This window comes from Sceloporus occidentalis, unplaced genomic scaffold, assembly GCF_023333645.1.
Source record: "Sceloporus occidentalis isolate IW3139 unplaced genomic scaffold, rSceOcc1.0.p SCAF_3, whole genome shotgun sequence".
NCBI classification, from domain to species: Eukaryota; Metazoa; Chordata; class Lepidosauria; order Squamata; family Phrynosomatidae; genus Sceloporus; species Sceloporus occidentalis.
The window spans coordinates 60,094,558-60,111,416 of record NW_028316983.1 but is presented as its reverse complement, the minus strand read 5'-3'; the positions used below and the strand labels follow the sequence as shown (position 1 = coordinate 60,111,416).

Sequence of the window (16,859 nt, the reverse complement as noted above, 5' to 3'; positions counted from 1 at the left end):
AGATGTTCCAGAGCTGTTGCCAATAAACCATTCTGGCAGAACTCTGAATTGCTTCAAAGCCCCTCAGCACTATTTAAACCTCCTAAATTAATTAGGTCCTGCTTGTACATTTTTACATTTATATTTTTTACATAATTTTTATTAAATTATGATGTGTGGTGCAAATTTTACTGCAAACACTTGGGGGCAGTGCTGTTAAAATATCTGTTTGTGCTGAAAGATAAAAAAGTTGAGGTTCAAAGGCATCAGGAGTTTTCCATATACTCAGTAGGAGGATGCTGGAAAGACAAGAAAGTTTCCTCGCCCACCTCATCACACCCTAGCTAGGCAATATACTTCCCATTTCTTCTCCATATGTTCCTATGATTTGCATTATTGTTTGCCAGATAGATTGTGTTGGTGTATTGTCAACCTTAGGACCTCAGGCGTTGGTTCTGTCTTGCTGAGAATGTATAAAATCAATTTTTCAAAAGCAATGGGATAGGAGAGTCTCAGCCATTTATTTTGCATGGTTCTAAGGCACATTTTAGGTACTAATATTCTTTTAAAAATCTAGCCATAACTGTTGCTGTGTTTCTATATGGTTAAATATGGTTACTTGTTTTGATTCCCGAATAAATAGTTATCAAAGAAGTAGTTGTGTTAGTTTGTTGCAAAGGAGAAAGGGAGGAAAAAGGAAGATGAATCAGCACCTTTAAGACCAACTGCTTTTTATCTCAGCATGAGCTTTTGTAGATAATGATCCACTTCTTCTCATGCAACTGTTGTTCTTGTGTGCCTTCAAGTCCTTTCCAACTTATGGCAATCCTAATGTGAACCTATTATGAGGTTTTATTGCCAAGATTTGTTCAGAGGAGGTTTGCCATTGTCTTCCTGAGGCTGAGAGAATGTAACTTGCCCAAGTCACCCAGTTGGGTTTATGGCTGAATGGGGAATTGAACCCTGGTCTCCAGAGTCATAGGCGAACATTCAAACCACTAAGCCATACTGGCTGGGCTGAGAGTATGTGACTTGCCCTAGGTTACCCAGTGGGTTTCCATTGGTGAGTGGGCAATCACCTGAGCTTTTGAGATCCCGGAGTGGGAGTTAAAGGAACTTAAATAGAGGCAGAGTAAACTACAGATTGTGTCTGTCCAATAGCAGTCCCATAGCATAAATAAAATAAAATAAAATAAAATAAAATAAAATAAAATAAATAGTTAAAATATTCCAGTGAAAAAGAAAAATGGGAGGTGTCTCAAGAAACCAGGATGGATGACTAAGGAACTTTCAAGTGAGCTGAGTTTGAAACGGAACCTGTATAAGAAATGGAAAAAGGGGAAATCACAAAAAAGGAATTCAAAGAAATAGCAGGCATGTGCAGGGGTAAAGTCAGAAAAGCTAAAGCGCAGAATGAACTCAGACTTGCTAAACAGGTTAAAGACAACAAAAAGGGCTTTTTTTGGATATGTCCGCAGCAAAAGTAAGAAGAAGGAAATGGTAGGGCCACTGCGTCGAGAGGATGGCAAAATGTTAACAGGGGACAGAGAAAAGGCAGAATTACTCAACACCTTCTTTGCCTCAGTCTTCTCAGAAAAGGAAAAGGGTGCTCAACCTGAGGATAATGGAGCAGAGGACAGAATAGGGGAATTTCAGCACAGAATAAGTAAAGAGATAGTAGAGGAACACCTTGTTAATCTAAATGAATTTAAGGCGGGGTACAGACCGCCGCTTTGCGGCGGTCTGCCGCCGCCGCCAGAAGGTCCGCGGGGGAGCCGGAGCCTTCAGACGGCCCGACTCCCGCGCGGACCGAAAAAAGAAGCTCCAAAATGGAGCTTCTTTTTGCGTCGCGTTTGCGACGTAGCGAGGCGCCAGGGGCGCGCTCGCTACGTCAGCAGCGGCGCGACGCGTCTGGACGCTATGCGTCCGATACGTAAAGATGGCGGCGCCCATGTAGAAGGGGCGCCGCCATCTTGTACGGACGGAGTCCGTACTAGGCCATGGGGCGTCTAAAAGAGACGCCCCTTTTTTAAAATGGGACGTCCGGAGGACGTCCCAAATGGCAATGTAGAAAGCCCCTAAGTCTCCGGGACCAGATGAACTCCATCCAAGGGTATTAAAAGAACTGGCAAATGTAATATCGGAGCCATTGGCAATAATCTTTGAGAAGTCCTGGAGAACAGGAGAAGTGCCAGCAGACTGGAGGAGGGCAAACGTTGTCCCCATCTTGAAAAAGGGGAAAAAAGAGGATCCCAACAATTATCGTCCACTTAGTCTGACATCAATACCAGGAAAGATTCTGGAGCAGATAATTAAACAAAGAGTCTGTGAATATCTAGATGGCAATTCCATAATCACAAAAACTCAACATGGGTTTCAGAGAAACAAGTCATGCCAGAAAAATGTAATCTCTTTCTTTGATAAAATTACCAGCTTGGTAGATGAAGGGAATGCTGTGGATATAGAATATCTTGATTTCAGTAAGGCCTTTGACAAGGTTTCCCATGACATTCTTGCAAACAAGCTTGTAAAATGTGGACTAGACAAGGTAACTGTTACATGGATTTGTAACTGGTTGACCGGCCGAACCCAAAGGGTGCTCAACAATGGCTCCTTTTCATCCTGGAGAGAAGTGACCAGTGGGGTCCCACAGGGCTCTGTCCTGGGCCCAGTGCTATTCAACATCTTTATCAATGACCTGGATGACAGAATTGGGAGCATACTTATCAAATTTGCAGATGACACCAAATTAGGAGGAATAGCTAATACCCCAGAGGACAGGATCAAGATCCAAAATGACCTGAATAGACTAGAAAGCTGGGCCAAAGCTAACAAAATGAAATTCAACACGGAGAAATGTAAGGTATTGCACTTAGGGCGGAAAAATAAAATGCACAGATATAGGATGAGTGACACCTGGCTGAATGAAACTACATGTGAAAGGGATCTAGGAGTCCAAGTAGACCACAAGTTGAACATGAGTGAACAGTGTGATGCGGCAGCTAAAAAGGCCAATGCAATTTTAGGCTGCAACAATAAAAGTATAGTGTCTAGATCAAGAGAAGTAATAGTGCCACTGTATTCTGCTTTGGTCAGGCCCCACCTAGAATATTGTGTCCCGTTCTGGGCGCCACAATTCAGAAAGGACATTGAGAAACTGGAGCGTGTCCAAAGGAGGGCGACAAAAATGGTGAAGGGTCTGGAAACCATGCCCTATGAAGAACGACTTAGGGAGCTGGGGATGTTTAGCTTGGAGAAAAGAAGGTTAAGAGGTGATATGATAGCCCTGTTTAAATATTTGAAGGGATGTCATGTTGAAGAGGGAGCAAGCTTGTTTTCTGCTGCTCCAGAGAACAGGACCCGGAACAATGGATGCAAGCTACAGGAAAAGAGATTCCACCTGAACATTAGGAGGAACTTCCTGACAGTAAGGGCTGTTCGACAGTGGAATGCACTCCCTCGGAGGGTGATAGAGTCTCCTTCCTTGGAGGTCTTTAAACAGAGGCTGGATGGCCATCTGTCAGGGATGCTTTGATTTGGATTTCCTGCATGGCAGGGGGTTGGACTGGATGGTCTCTTCCAACTCTACGATTCTATGATTCTATGATTTAGCAGGACAGTCTTTCAAGAAAGAAGTGGCCAATGCATCCTTCTATATTACAATACAAATTAACTGAGATCCAGAATTAGATACACCCTATTATTAATTATTATTTCATATCCCAAGTGGAGAACAACTGAAATAGCAAATGAAGGCAGCAGTGTCAGAGTAATTTTCTGCATGTGGCTTGCTTTTTCAGCCCTCTTTCCATTTTCCTTCTGAATGAAGTGATGCCAATTATGTTGGTTCCTTTTGATTTAAGGTAGCTTTTTGTTCGTTCTGCTTCCTGTTCATCACTTCTGTGTTCCTCCCTGCTCACCTCCACATGTCAGTGGGCCATGGAAGCATTTTGAAGGGGCAATCCAACCTGTTTGGGGATACAGATAGGGCAGCTCCTTTAAAGTTCAGATCATATAAAGCCCCACAAATAGGAAAGCCAGCAACTGCCACTGCTTTGTGTTAATTGCATGCACGGATGAATGGAAAGTAGTCCCTCTGTTTTGCACAGGATTCAGACTAGGCAGGATGGGGGAATTGGCTGTATCTAACATCAGATGCTGAAATTATAATCTTAAAAAACAGAACAAAATTGTCTCCTCTCCATTACACAGGTATATTTGTGCCATCTTCACTTCTCCCTCTTACATGAAAAACTAGAGGACATTAACCTTTCAATAAAGTAAAGTCAGTTGCTCACTTCTCCTCTTTCAAAGGCTTTTACACCTGCATGTTCTTTATAGCTTTCAAGGACATTGCTGTATTGGTTACTATTGGCTCACATTTCCTTCACAGCTGTGGCAATGAAAGGCTCACTTATTCTTCTGTATAAAGTCTGAGGCTATTTGAGAATAAGGGCTTTTCTAGATCATTGTTTTAAAAGAGGGTTTCTGGTGTGGATCTTCCCCAATTATTCCTAATCTAGCAACCACAATGTAATTTCCTATTCCTGAAGAACAGAAAGGAAGCAGCCTTGATACAGTAATCAGCTACACATTCAGGCATGCAGTTAAAATACATCTGTGCATGCACAATTCTTAAAGTATGGGAAGTAGACAGGTCTGGAAAAAAACAGGGAGAAAGAAAAATATAAGAGGGATGAAAATGTGGAAGTATTGGAAAGATGACTAAAACGAGGCTGGCATATTTTGGACATGAAATGGCATGACTAATTGGAAAACACAATAATGCTTGGTAAAGTGGAAAGCAGTGGGAAAAGAAAGACCACATTATAGCTGGATTGATTCAATCAAAGAACCCATAACCTTGAGTTTGCAAGACCGGAGCATGGCAGTTGGCGACCACAGAAGTGATGACTGGTTGAAAGCCATGGCTGTATCCTTAGATACACTAGCAATCTGGCAGGCAAGGCTTGTAGAGGTCTGTCATTCATAGGGTTGAGGTAAGTCAACTTGATGGCCAGTAAGAATGACATAACCAAACCCATGAAAAGATCAATGCAGGAAGCAGCATGCATTTGAAGCTCCCTTCACAAAATCTCCCCCCTTTTTTTGCCAGCTCTAACAGTCAGGCATATCTTGGGTCAAGATACTACAATGGACCCTTATTATACGCTGGGGTTTGGTTCCAAGATCCCCCGTGGATAACAAAATCCGTGGATGCTCAAGTCCCATTAAATATAATGACATAGCAAAATGGTGTCCCCTATAAAAATGAAAAATCAAGGTAAATTTATACTTTTTTTGGAACATTTTCAAACCATGGATGCTTGAATCAGTGTATAAAAAAATCTGTGTATAAGAAGAGCCGACTGTATTCACCAGTTACATAGCATAATATTACAGTGGAGGGGCTATGCTGGATCCCATCACTGTGCACAAAAATTGGTAGATACTTGCAAGGCTGTATGTAGTCACAGATTGTTCATCTCTGCTAGGGACCATGTTTATTCCATGTCCTAAACTGCAGAACCCTAGTGCATTGGTTAAACCAGTGTAACACCCCTCTCACAATCCTGATTCAGATATTGCCCTTGTGAAACATCCTTGTATGGTTAAAACAGGAAGAGGAGAACCATGTATGGTGAAGCTCCTTCAAGGATGGTGTTGCTATGCAGAACAATTATATAAATAAATGGTTTTGTCTTTCCCAGATACTCCCTCAACCCATGAACACACATTTTACATAACACTGATCTTAGTCTGCTACTGGTTGGAATATGTGCCCTGACTGGAAAATAGTCACTCACTAATGCATGTGCCTGAAAAAACATTCTTTGGTACAGACTGAGGAAACAGCTGCTAATTATCACTGTCCATTAGTAAGAAATCTTTGTATGCAACCTTACTAAACAAAGGATGGTCACTTTAAAAAGAATCATGGATGTCTCTACTCCTACAATTATTGAAACATTTTTGCCTCTTGGTCTTGTTTTTGGTAGAAGGTATCTAGTTCCAATACTTATTTGGAAGAAAAATATGCAGTTCCAATGTTTTAGTTCTTGCACCAGATGTTTATAACAGTGGAATTGGTTCTCCTAACAGCAATTCACAAATCGGGGGGGGGGGGCATATATGCATATTTATACATGTTGTAGCAGCAATATATAGCAAGAGATGGGGGCAAGGAAAGGGAGGTGATCCTCCCCAGACTTCTTGCCTGTAGCGATAAAATAACATTTCTCACAAAGGAGAGTTTGATACATAAGGAACAGTAAAGGAATCCAGCACATTTTCCAGCACTGGGTAGTCATCCATAAAATTTTGCAAATAAAAATATAAACACAATAGCAAGTTAAACAGACATAAAGGATTTTCAAATACAGTGTTTGTTATGCAAATCTCTTGTCATTTTGTATTGTGCAAAAAAGGAGAAGAAATGTCAAACTGAAAAGTAGAGATGAAGAAACAAATGAATGCAGTCTGGCACACAAGCATGAGCTTGAAGTCATGTTTTCAAGGAATGGCCTATTTCGAGAAATACCTTCTTACTGAAGGCTAGAACTGCAGAGCTTAGCAAACCTTCTCTTTATCCTACAACTCCCCAAAGTCCCCAGCCATCATGACCAGTTGTTAGGAAATTTGGGGGTTGTAGTTCCCAAAAGTGGCTTTATCAAGCTCTGGCTGCAAAAATGGGACTGAGATCATGTGGTCATCCAAAGCAGGACAGGCAGGATTATCAAGTTACAATTTGGAAATCACATCTGCCTCTTTTATTGATGTGCAGCTATGGAGAGGGCACAGATTTAGCTTCAATTCACTTATTCTTCTCTGTTTCTATCCTTGTAACAGGTTGGGCTGCTTTTTAGATTCTGTTTGCCTCATTTAAGCTTTATTATTATTATTATTATTTTCTTATTTCCCACTTTTCTCCTAACATAGGGGCACAAAGCAGCTTTTGGAGCTGTAGAGAGGTAATGCAGAGTAGCATGTTAGAAAAATAAATCCATGTTTGTTCCAGGAAGAGAGCCAGCCTAACTATAAACAAAGATAAGATGAATGTAATAGCTGTCTTATAACAACAACAATCCTGACAGTACAAGGTTACAGGCCTCATGCTGGCAAAACACCTTTGCACCTGTACACAAGAAAAGGAGACACTAGTAGGTTGGGAGAGAAAATAAACCTCAATATAAATACTGTTTGAAACAAGTAGAATAGTAACAACACCTACCTTACCTCAGATTCCTCTTTTGACTGGATAAGAGAGCAGGGGAGAAGTGGCTAAATGAAGACTGAAAATGATATAAAACAGAAACTTTTTAAGTGGCAAAGCACCAGATTTTGCTTTCTGGAAAGTGGTCCACCTTCAAGCTGCTGCCACAAAGTTATTGCTGATATCCCAAACTCCTATATGTGCCAAGATATTCATTTCTTGATGAAGCTTATTATTTAATACCCAGCCAAATGCTAGTGTATAGCTATGGTCAGAATCATAGAATCATAGAGTTGGAAGAGACCACAAGGGCCATCCGAGCCATGCAGGAACTCACAATCAAAGTACTCCTCATGGTGCTTTGAAAGGGACTGACATGCTAAGAGAGGGAGTGTAATGCTTTGGTATATAATCCTAACAGAGGTGTAAGATTGTGCCTAGACTGATTTAAGGCCTATTTCAGCTGTACAGCTGAGGATAGTGTTTTATCTGTGCTATTTAATTCTAGTAGAACAATCTTAATATAAAAGCTGCAACTTGTTCTCCTGTTAATTTCCCAATAGGCCAAAGCTTAAGAATACTTAAGGGATATACTGATGTTGATCTGACTGGGTTTTGAAATCTTGGGAGCTTAGGTGACCAACAAGGCAACTCCTAGAAAATCTGAACAGATTCAGACTAACAGGTATAAGGCAAAGAACTGTTAATCTTCTACAAGATATAGCGGCGGAGGAGCCATGTCTGTGCCATCCTACCACAGCAGGCAGGAGATAAGGATGAGTAAGAAGGCTATGGAAGAGCAGCAGGTTGGAGGCCATGACTATACCATTTCTAATAACTGTGGATCAGTTAGCGGCATTGGCAATCTGTGAATTGTGGCCTTAGAATACTGCAAAAAGGCATCAGAATGGACTCAAGCAGCATCCTGTAGCATCCCTATGGATTAAGTGTGTGTGTGTGTGTGTGTGTGTGTGTGTGTGTATTCCTTCATGTCATTTGTCAATTTATGGCAACCTGAAGAATTTTAGAGGATTTTCTTAGGCAAGTACTGTGGTACTATTGTTCCCTGAGTAGGAGCCAAGAGCAAGAGGAAATAGATTAATTTATTTATTTTTCATCACCTAAGCAAATTTTAAAAAACCAAAACACCAGAGAACAACAACAGCTGTGCAAATCCCCCCCTCCTTAAAAATCTCTTTTATTAATTTGGATAGAAAATGTTGCTTCTTTGTTGTTAACTGCATCAAGTCAACCTCAATTTATGGAAATCCCATAAATGAGATACATTCAAATCACCCTATCATCGGCTGCCCTATTCAGGTCAGCAGACTCAGGGCTGTTGCTTCTTTGATTCCATCTATCCATTTGGAATATGGCCTTCCTCTTTCCTACTGCCCTGAGTTTTGATAAGTATTATTGTCTTTTCTAGCCAGTCATCTAATCTCATTATATGGCCAAAGTACAACAGTCTTAGTTTACTCATCTTTGCTTCTAGGGTGAGTTCAGGTTTGATTTGCTCTAGAGCACATTTATTTGTCTTTTTAACAGTTCTCAGTATCTGCAGAACCTTTCTTCAGCACCACATCACAAATGAGATTATTTTCTTCCAATCAGGTTTCTTCACTGGTCAGCTTTCACAACCATACATAGAAATGGGAAATATGATGACATGGACAATTTTAACTTTACTATTCAATGATTTATCTTTACACTCTAGGATCTTATCTAGTGTTTTCATAGCTGCCCTTCCAAGTCCTAATCTATTTCTGATTTCTTGACTGAAGTCTTTGATTAGTGACTGAGCCAAGGTATGGAAAATCTTGAAATATTTTAATATCTTCATTAGCTACTTTCAAATGATATAAATCATCTGTGTAATTTTTTTCTTAATATTCAACTGTAAACCTGCCTTTTTATCATTTTATTAAATTAAAGGACAAAACATTAAATATACATATCATTATCATTAAAACAATTATGCATATATGTATCCAACAACTCATAACAATACTGAATAAATATATCCATGGAGTAGCCATGTTGGCCATACAGCAAAGTACAATAACATTCCAAATCCACAGAACAGCAGTACCAACAAAAATACATATGATGCAAGCTTTTAAAGCTCCATTGGCTTCTTTATTAGGCAAAGGTGTTAAAAATCAAACTGGAGAAAAAGAAAACAAAATGACTGTGGTATAGTCATAGGCCTACATTTTATTAAGATGTTGTTATAGTTGTTCTCAGTTAAGGTAGAGCAGAAGGATATCCATGTAGCAGAAGGCATTACTTGTTTTTGGCCATGTGGTTTCTGGGAGATAAAGAATCATAAGTGAAATATAAACTCCATTAGAAACACAAAAAGAAAATTCCTAAGTACAGTGTGCCTGCGCTATACACGGGCACACTATATGCGGCTTTCAGCTTATGCTGAAGCCACAGTGCAATACAATGAATGGCGCATGTACTGCTGTGTCCAAGCCCCATTATATTCAATGGTACTCAAGCATACACATTATTCGCCTTACATGGGGGGGCGGGGGCAGTCTGGAATGGATCTCCTGTGTTTGGCAAGGATCCACTGTATTTAACTTTCTTTTTTGTCTTAAAGCTGGATATTTGCATCAACTTTTTTTATTTTCTTACCAAGAAGCAGTCTCTTAACAAGACTTCTAATGAAAGAATAAACAACAATGAAAACAGACAAACATACTGCCAGAGAGGAATATGGCAACAGTGTATGATGCAGAATGTTGAATTAAATTGAATATACATATGCATCTATTCTTAACTTTTCCTTTTTCTCTCCTAGCAGGTAACTATCTAGACCATGAAGGGTGCTGCCAGATTGATTCTCCCACTCATTCTTGTGCTGGTTTGTGAGGTGAATGGACAGAGGCGCCCCAGGCCTCCAAAGAAGCGTCCTACTCCAGCAGCCTTTGAACCAGTTGAACCTACAGAGTTGCCACCGCCTCTGCCACCAGGACCCCCTTCAGTTTTTCCAGATTGCCCTAGAGAATGCTACTGCCCTCCAGATTTTCCTTCAGCCCTTTACTGTGACAGCCGCAACCTGAGAAAAGTTCCCCTCATCCCACCCAGGATCCACTATGTCTACCTACAGAACAACTTCATTGATAAGCTTTCTGAGGAAGCCTTCAAGAATGCCACTGGGCTGAGGTGGATCAATCTAGACAACAACCGCATTGGGACAGTGGATTCACAAGTGCTGGAGAAGCTAGAGAGCCTGGCCTTTCTATACATGGAGAAGAATCATCTTAAGGAAGTGCCCAATAATCTGCCTCCCAATCTGGAGCAGCTTCGTTTGAGCAGGAACCGGATCAACCGAATCCCTGATAATGTCTTCAATAAGATGGATCATCTCATCCTCTTAGACCTCCATCACAATGAGCTGAATGATGCAGACTTCAAAAAGAATACTTTCAGGGGACTCAAGAATCTCATGCAGTTGAACTTAGCTCACAACAGGCTGCATAAGATGCCACCTGGGGTTCCCAAAGCAGTTCACCAACTTTTCCTAGATGAGAACCAAATTGATAACATCCCTGGCAACTACTTTAAAGATTTCTCCAACCTGGCCTTCCTCAGGCTTAGCTATAACAAGCTCTCTGACAAAGGCCTACCCAAGAATTCTTTCAACCTCACTAACTTGCTGGTCTTGCACCTGGCACACAACAACCTTACCAGCATCCCCTATATCAACCACAAGCTGGAGCATCTCTACTTGAATGACAATTCAATTGAAAGTGAGTCATTTGCATAGTTTCAGTAGCTGGTTAGTCCTACAAGATAACACTATTTGTTGGGAGGGGTGTCAAAATCAAACCATGTAAAAAGAACCATATTATGAATGGCCCAACACCCATAATCAAAACCAAAATATTTAATTAACATAGTAGCTTCAAATGGAATGTAATTAAAAACAAAATCTTATTCTCATGTCCTACTTTTGAAGCACATTCTTTGGCTGCCCCTTAGAATTCTATTTCTGGAGTTTGAATATTGAATTAACTTCCTTCTTTGAAATTGTAGAAAGGCTAAAGGTATCTCTGCAGTATCTAGTCACATCACTTCTTTGATACCATTTTAACTGTCATAGGACCTTCCTAAGGAATCCTGGATTTTTAGTGCAATGAGGTACTTTGATTTCTGTTGTGCTCCACTGAACAACAGTTCCAAAGGTACGCTGAGAAGTAGAATTGATAATTAGAGTAGTTTTAGAAACTGTAGTACAAGGAAGTACAGTTAGCAATAATAATAATAATAATAATAATAATAATAATAATAATAATTCTAAATATCTCATTAGAACTACAAAACCCAATGTTCCATAAGATGGAGCCATAATTGTTAAAGTGATATCAGACTGATGTAACTACTAGTATGTACTGCAGATGCACCTTACTGAACTAAGAGAGAGCACTGCAGCACAATTTTTAAAATATATTTTTGTTATGTGCCTTCAAAACATTTCTAACTTGCAGGGTTTTCTGGGGCTAAGAGTATTTTCATCATCTACTTTACTTGTCCATGGTACCCAGTAGGTTTTCGTGGCTGAGCTGGTCTCCAGCATCATAGTCCAATGCTCAAACCACTATTTACATATAGAAAATATAAAGAGAAATATGAAGAAAAAATGCTAATGATGTCCAGTTTTATTACTGCACATTAAAATCTATGAAGAGGTCATGCATATATGTATTATATAGACATAGATGTAGATGTATATTAGTATACAAGGTAGCATACATTTAGTAGGGAAAGCAAGCTTATCCTCATCTGCAGTTACAGGGAATGGAGTACAGACTTAATTGAGTAAGATCTATTCTGTGAGTCCAGCAATGTTAATTCCATTAGGCTTTCAGGCAAAGCTCAGGTCATTTCATATAATAGGTGTCATTCTGTAGAATGCACAAGCACAGTTGTGGGAATAACAAAGCCACATCACTTTCCTACCTCGGATGTTTGTATTGCTAGGACTCTCACCACCTGCTGCCTTGACTGAAAACATCTGCAGGGGTGCAGGAATGCAGAATTCCTTCCAAAAATTCTGAACAAGCAGAGGAAATAACAAGCCACAACACTTAATTTGTATTCCAACCCCCATCCCACCCCCAACTTACACAATGGTTTAAAGTTCTGGCACTTTGGGAGGCAACAGTTTTAGGTCAATAAACTCTTGTCTGTGGAACCCAAACATTCTAGTTAAATTTTGAGTAGCTTTATTCATATCTGACAGCACAAAGTAAAAAACATTCCTTTGAACCAGGCTAATTCATTGATACAACACTGATCACTCCTGTGAATAGGCAGCATCACAAATGAATGATTCCTCCTTCTAAATAATGAGATTCCTTGTTGTTTTTAACTTCCTAAATCAGATTCACACTTGTGTTGGAGTCTCTGACCTAAATCCATCTACAGTGGAACTGTTGAATCAATAAATCTTATGTAAGTGCTAACCTAGCAAGATACCATTGATTCAGATTTACTCCAGCTGGGATGAACAATTATGTTTAGGCTTCTAGGCTAAGATTATCACAAAGTTACATTTTATATCTTTTGTTTGCAAGTACAAAGACTAGAGACATAGTTGTAGAGGGCTTGCGGAGGGAAAAGAGTGAACTGAGATTTATAAGGGGATGTTTCTCAAATGCTTCAGCATTCATTGTGATTATCAACTTCTACATTACTAGAGTAGTAGAATAGTACTTGTCCCATGCTCCTGATGTTAATATTTCAGCAGGCAGCTTCAAAATTCTAAATCCCATTGGGTTCTTTGACAAAAGACTAAAAGGTTGAAGATTTTCTTTTGAAATGTGTCCATGTGTTTCAGAGCATCAGTTATTCCATCTGTACAGTAAAGATAAAAGCATTTTTGCACAGCAGGGACATGATACCTGTGGGTACAGAAATTTTACTAATTGGTAATGGGATCTCATTAGTACTTAAATCAGAGAGGTGATAATCACTTCATTAGCAACTTTAGTTTTGAGATGCACTGAAGCCGAGAGATCACCACAGGGTCAAGTACAGAGCTTGAAAATGTTACTTTCTAAAGTACCATTCATATAGTTACTCCATGGTCAGTGACCATGCTAATGAGGGAACTGGAAGAGTTGTGGTCTTCATAAGTAACTATTTTTGGAGTTCTTATCATAGTAGCAGTGGTGATATATTTGTGTATTTAAAAGTATCTGCAAATTGCTGAAATAATAACAAAATTATCAAATTGAAAAAATCCCATTGGGCATCCTGAGAATGATACTAATCATCTTTGGAAAGTTTCATAATGCCATCTAATTCTTAACCCTTGCCCATTTGCAGCCGCTCTGGTTGACAGTTTTAGCTGGGGGTAATTTATCAATGTATTATTTGCTACAGTTTTATGATGCTTTTTAGTTGATGTTGTTCCTAGATCAATTATCCTAGATAATTTAATTTGGAGACATAGGTGTGTTAGTCTGATATATCAGTATGCAAAGGGATTTTTAAGCAAGCTTTTAATGTATAATTGCTCAGAGCAAGGTTTCCTATTTAAATTCCTTTTTAAATTTTGTATGCCCTTTAAATGATTCTAGACTATTTTAATGTGATATGTTTAATTGTTGTTCAATTTTTGTTAAGTTTTTATTTATTATTTTTGTTAGCCTTGGGTCTCCCTTAGGAGAATTATTATTATTATTATTATTATTATTATTGGTATTTATATCCCGCCCCTCAGCCCTAAAGGCTCTCAGAGCAGCTTACAATTATTATTTTAAGAATGGTGGCATAGAAATGAAACGAAATAAAGTACAAGCAAAGTAAGGAACCATGCAGCCCTTCACATGTTGCTGGACTACAACTCCTAGCATCCCTCACTATTGGCTATGCTGTACAGTGCTGTTGGCAATTGCCTGAGAGGGACGCCACCGCGGACAAATAAGGACAGCATATTTTTGGAAGAAAAGGCCACAACTTTATTAGCATAACACAGGCAAGCAAAACAGCAATGTAGGGTTGGCTCCAATGCATGAGGTCTGGATCTGTCATCCGTCAGCCCAGTCACGGCCAAGCTTCGGGATGACAAGGGATTATCAGTTACCGCTCAATGGTCGCTCAAGCGCTTGATCGCATCTCCGCCAATGCGCATCAACACATAACTATCCCTTGTCACTGGGGGACACTGTGCTGGTGATGCCCCCGCAATGGCAACACCGCATCGCTTGCAGTACCCCCATGTCCGGATGGACTCCCGATCCAGTGCTACGCAGCCCTGGAAACCACGGCCACCAGATCCAAGACCTATGCAACCGCCATGTAAAGTTGTGACAATAACCCCAAACCACATAGGGAGGGTGGGTGGGTGAGCAGAATGGCAATGGTGCCGGCTCTGGCGCCTCGTGGGCCTTTTGTAGGCCCATCAGCCAATGGGAGGCTGGGAAGGGGCAGCAAGGCCCGCCTCCCGGCCTCCCACCAATCACAGGCGGCGCCATGTGATGACGCTGCCCAATCAATCGGTACTTCGGCCTGCAGGGCCCGCTGGGTCCTGTAGTCCCAGCGGCGCAGGCGGAACTCCCGCCTCTCCTCCTCCCCAAGAGCCAATCGCGGCTCGAGCAGCCCCGCGCAGGGACTTCTGGGGCCGCTCGAGCCGGGAAAGGCCCACCATCCGCCACAGGGCATCCCCCGGTGGCAACCGGGCCGGCTCGCCAAGGCGGGTGGCCCCATTTGTAGTCAAACAATATCTGGAGTGTCATCTGATGCCCAACCTTGTTCTAGAGTATTTATGAATTATTCAAGGCTGTCTGAGTCTTTATGAACCACAGCCAGTAGATTTTTTTTAATCTTCAACACAATGTGGATTAGTCTTTACATATCATAATCCCTATGTTTTATTCACTTCCCTATTATCCTTTGTAAGAGGGCCGTTAGAATATCCACATTTGATTGAAGTAAGACTTGATCATTCTTGATATGTCCAAAGCCACTTAGGGCTTAGGAACCCAGAACTCCCAAGAACTGATCGGGAATCCTATTGGCCCACTGTATCTTGAACATTAATAATAATAAACTTGATGGACCTGAAATTCTAACATTGCTTTCTCCAGCTAGTCTGAAAGGTATGCAGGACTGGAGAAATACAAGTCCTGTATTCTGTATTGTTGTTATGGTAGGACAGAAAGGACTAACCTGTTTAGGAATTCCATTTTAGGGTTTAATGAATGTGAGAAGAAGGAGTGAGGATAAGGGCATTCACTTTGTGTCTTACCCGATTATCTCTGTCACTTTCCATGTGCTGATGGCAGATTTCTGCACTAGGGGAAGGGGACTACATGGGTAATAATGGCAACAAAAATGTAAATATGTGTTTGTGGAGGGTAGATTTACCATTGTTATTCTTGCTCTCCTTATCACATATTCCTCATACCCTAAATCAGATTGGAATGTAACCTGCATCTTGCAGCTTTATTCACTAGTCTTAGTAATTGAGGGATGACATGGATATTACAAAAAAAAGAGGATTAGAATATGCAACTAATAAGCACAAAACACTTGTGCTATTGTAAGCTGGATACCAGGTGGGGATATATTAATCATTTTTCTAAGCAGCCTTGGAATGTTAGATTTATACCTCTCCCAACACTACAGTTGACCCTCCATATCCATGGATTCTTTATCCCTTGATTTAACCATCTGCAGTTTGAAAGTATTCCAAAAAGATATAAATTCCAAAAAGCAAACCTTGATTTAACTATTTTATATAAGGGAAACCATTTTCTTACACCATTGTATTTAATGAGACTTGAACATCCTCAGATTTTGGTATCCACAGGCGGGGGGGGGGGGGAGATCCTGAACCAAACCCCAAAGGATACCAAGGGCCCACTGTATGATTTTGTTTGCTAGCATTTGTTGCTACTTCATATTATTATTATTATTATTATTATTATTATTATTATTATTTATATACCGCTTTTCCAGTGATCAAAGCGGTGTACAGCAAGAATATAGGTACATACAGATTAAAAATATAAAATCCACAATCTCAATATACATAAAAACACACAGCCAAGAGTCTTTTCAGTCAGTGATGTGCAAGTCTAGCAAGAGTAATGACTACAAAGAGTCAGACGGATATGCCAGTCGAAATAAATGTGTCTTCAGAGCCTTTTTAGAGGCATCCAAAGTGGAGCAGGCTCGGATTTCATCAGGAAGATTATTCCAGAGAGTAGGTGCTGTCGATGTGAATGACTTCTTGTGAGTTGTTGACAACCTCACTCTCTAATAAGAATTTCCCTGATATTCTGAGAGTGCGGGGGGGATTATGTGGGAGAAGGCGCTCCTTCAAGTAGCTTGGGCCCAAGCCATGTAGGGCTTTATAGGTAATAACCGACACTTTGTATTGGGCCCGGAAGCTAATGGGCAGCCAGTGAAGAGATTTTAATACCGGAGTTATATGGTCTGCCCTAGATGTTCCAGCGACCAACCTGGCTGCCACATTTTGCACTAACTGAAACTTCCAGACTTCGTACAAAGGTAGCCCCATGTAGAGCGCATTACAGAAATCTAACCGAGAGGTTACCAGTGCATGTACTACCGTTTCAAGGTCCTTTTGGTCCAAACAGGGACGCAGCTGGCGTATCAGCTGAAGCTGATACCAAGCACT

General features: G+C 40.5%; 1 protein-coding gene across 2 annotated transcripts in view; it reads left to right on the top strand.

Moving 5' to 3' along the window:
• The window catches only part of LOC149316006 (prolargin-like), a 43,089-nt gene that overhangs the window by 18,524 nt on the left and 7,706 nt on the right, over positions 1–16,859 (top strand). The window contains exon 2 of one of the 2 annotated variants that reach the window (XM_089514609.1): positions 10,008–10,956. In XM_089514609.1, coding sequence (XP_089370735.1) covers positions 10,023–10,956 — 934 coding nt within the window. In that variant the 5' untranslated portion in view covers positions 10,008–10,022. Of the gene's footprint in view, positions 1–10,004; positions 10,957–16,859 lie in introns of both variants that reach the window. The other variant, XM_089514607.1, reaches the window with a different exon arrangement.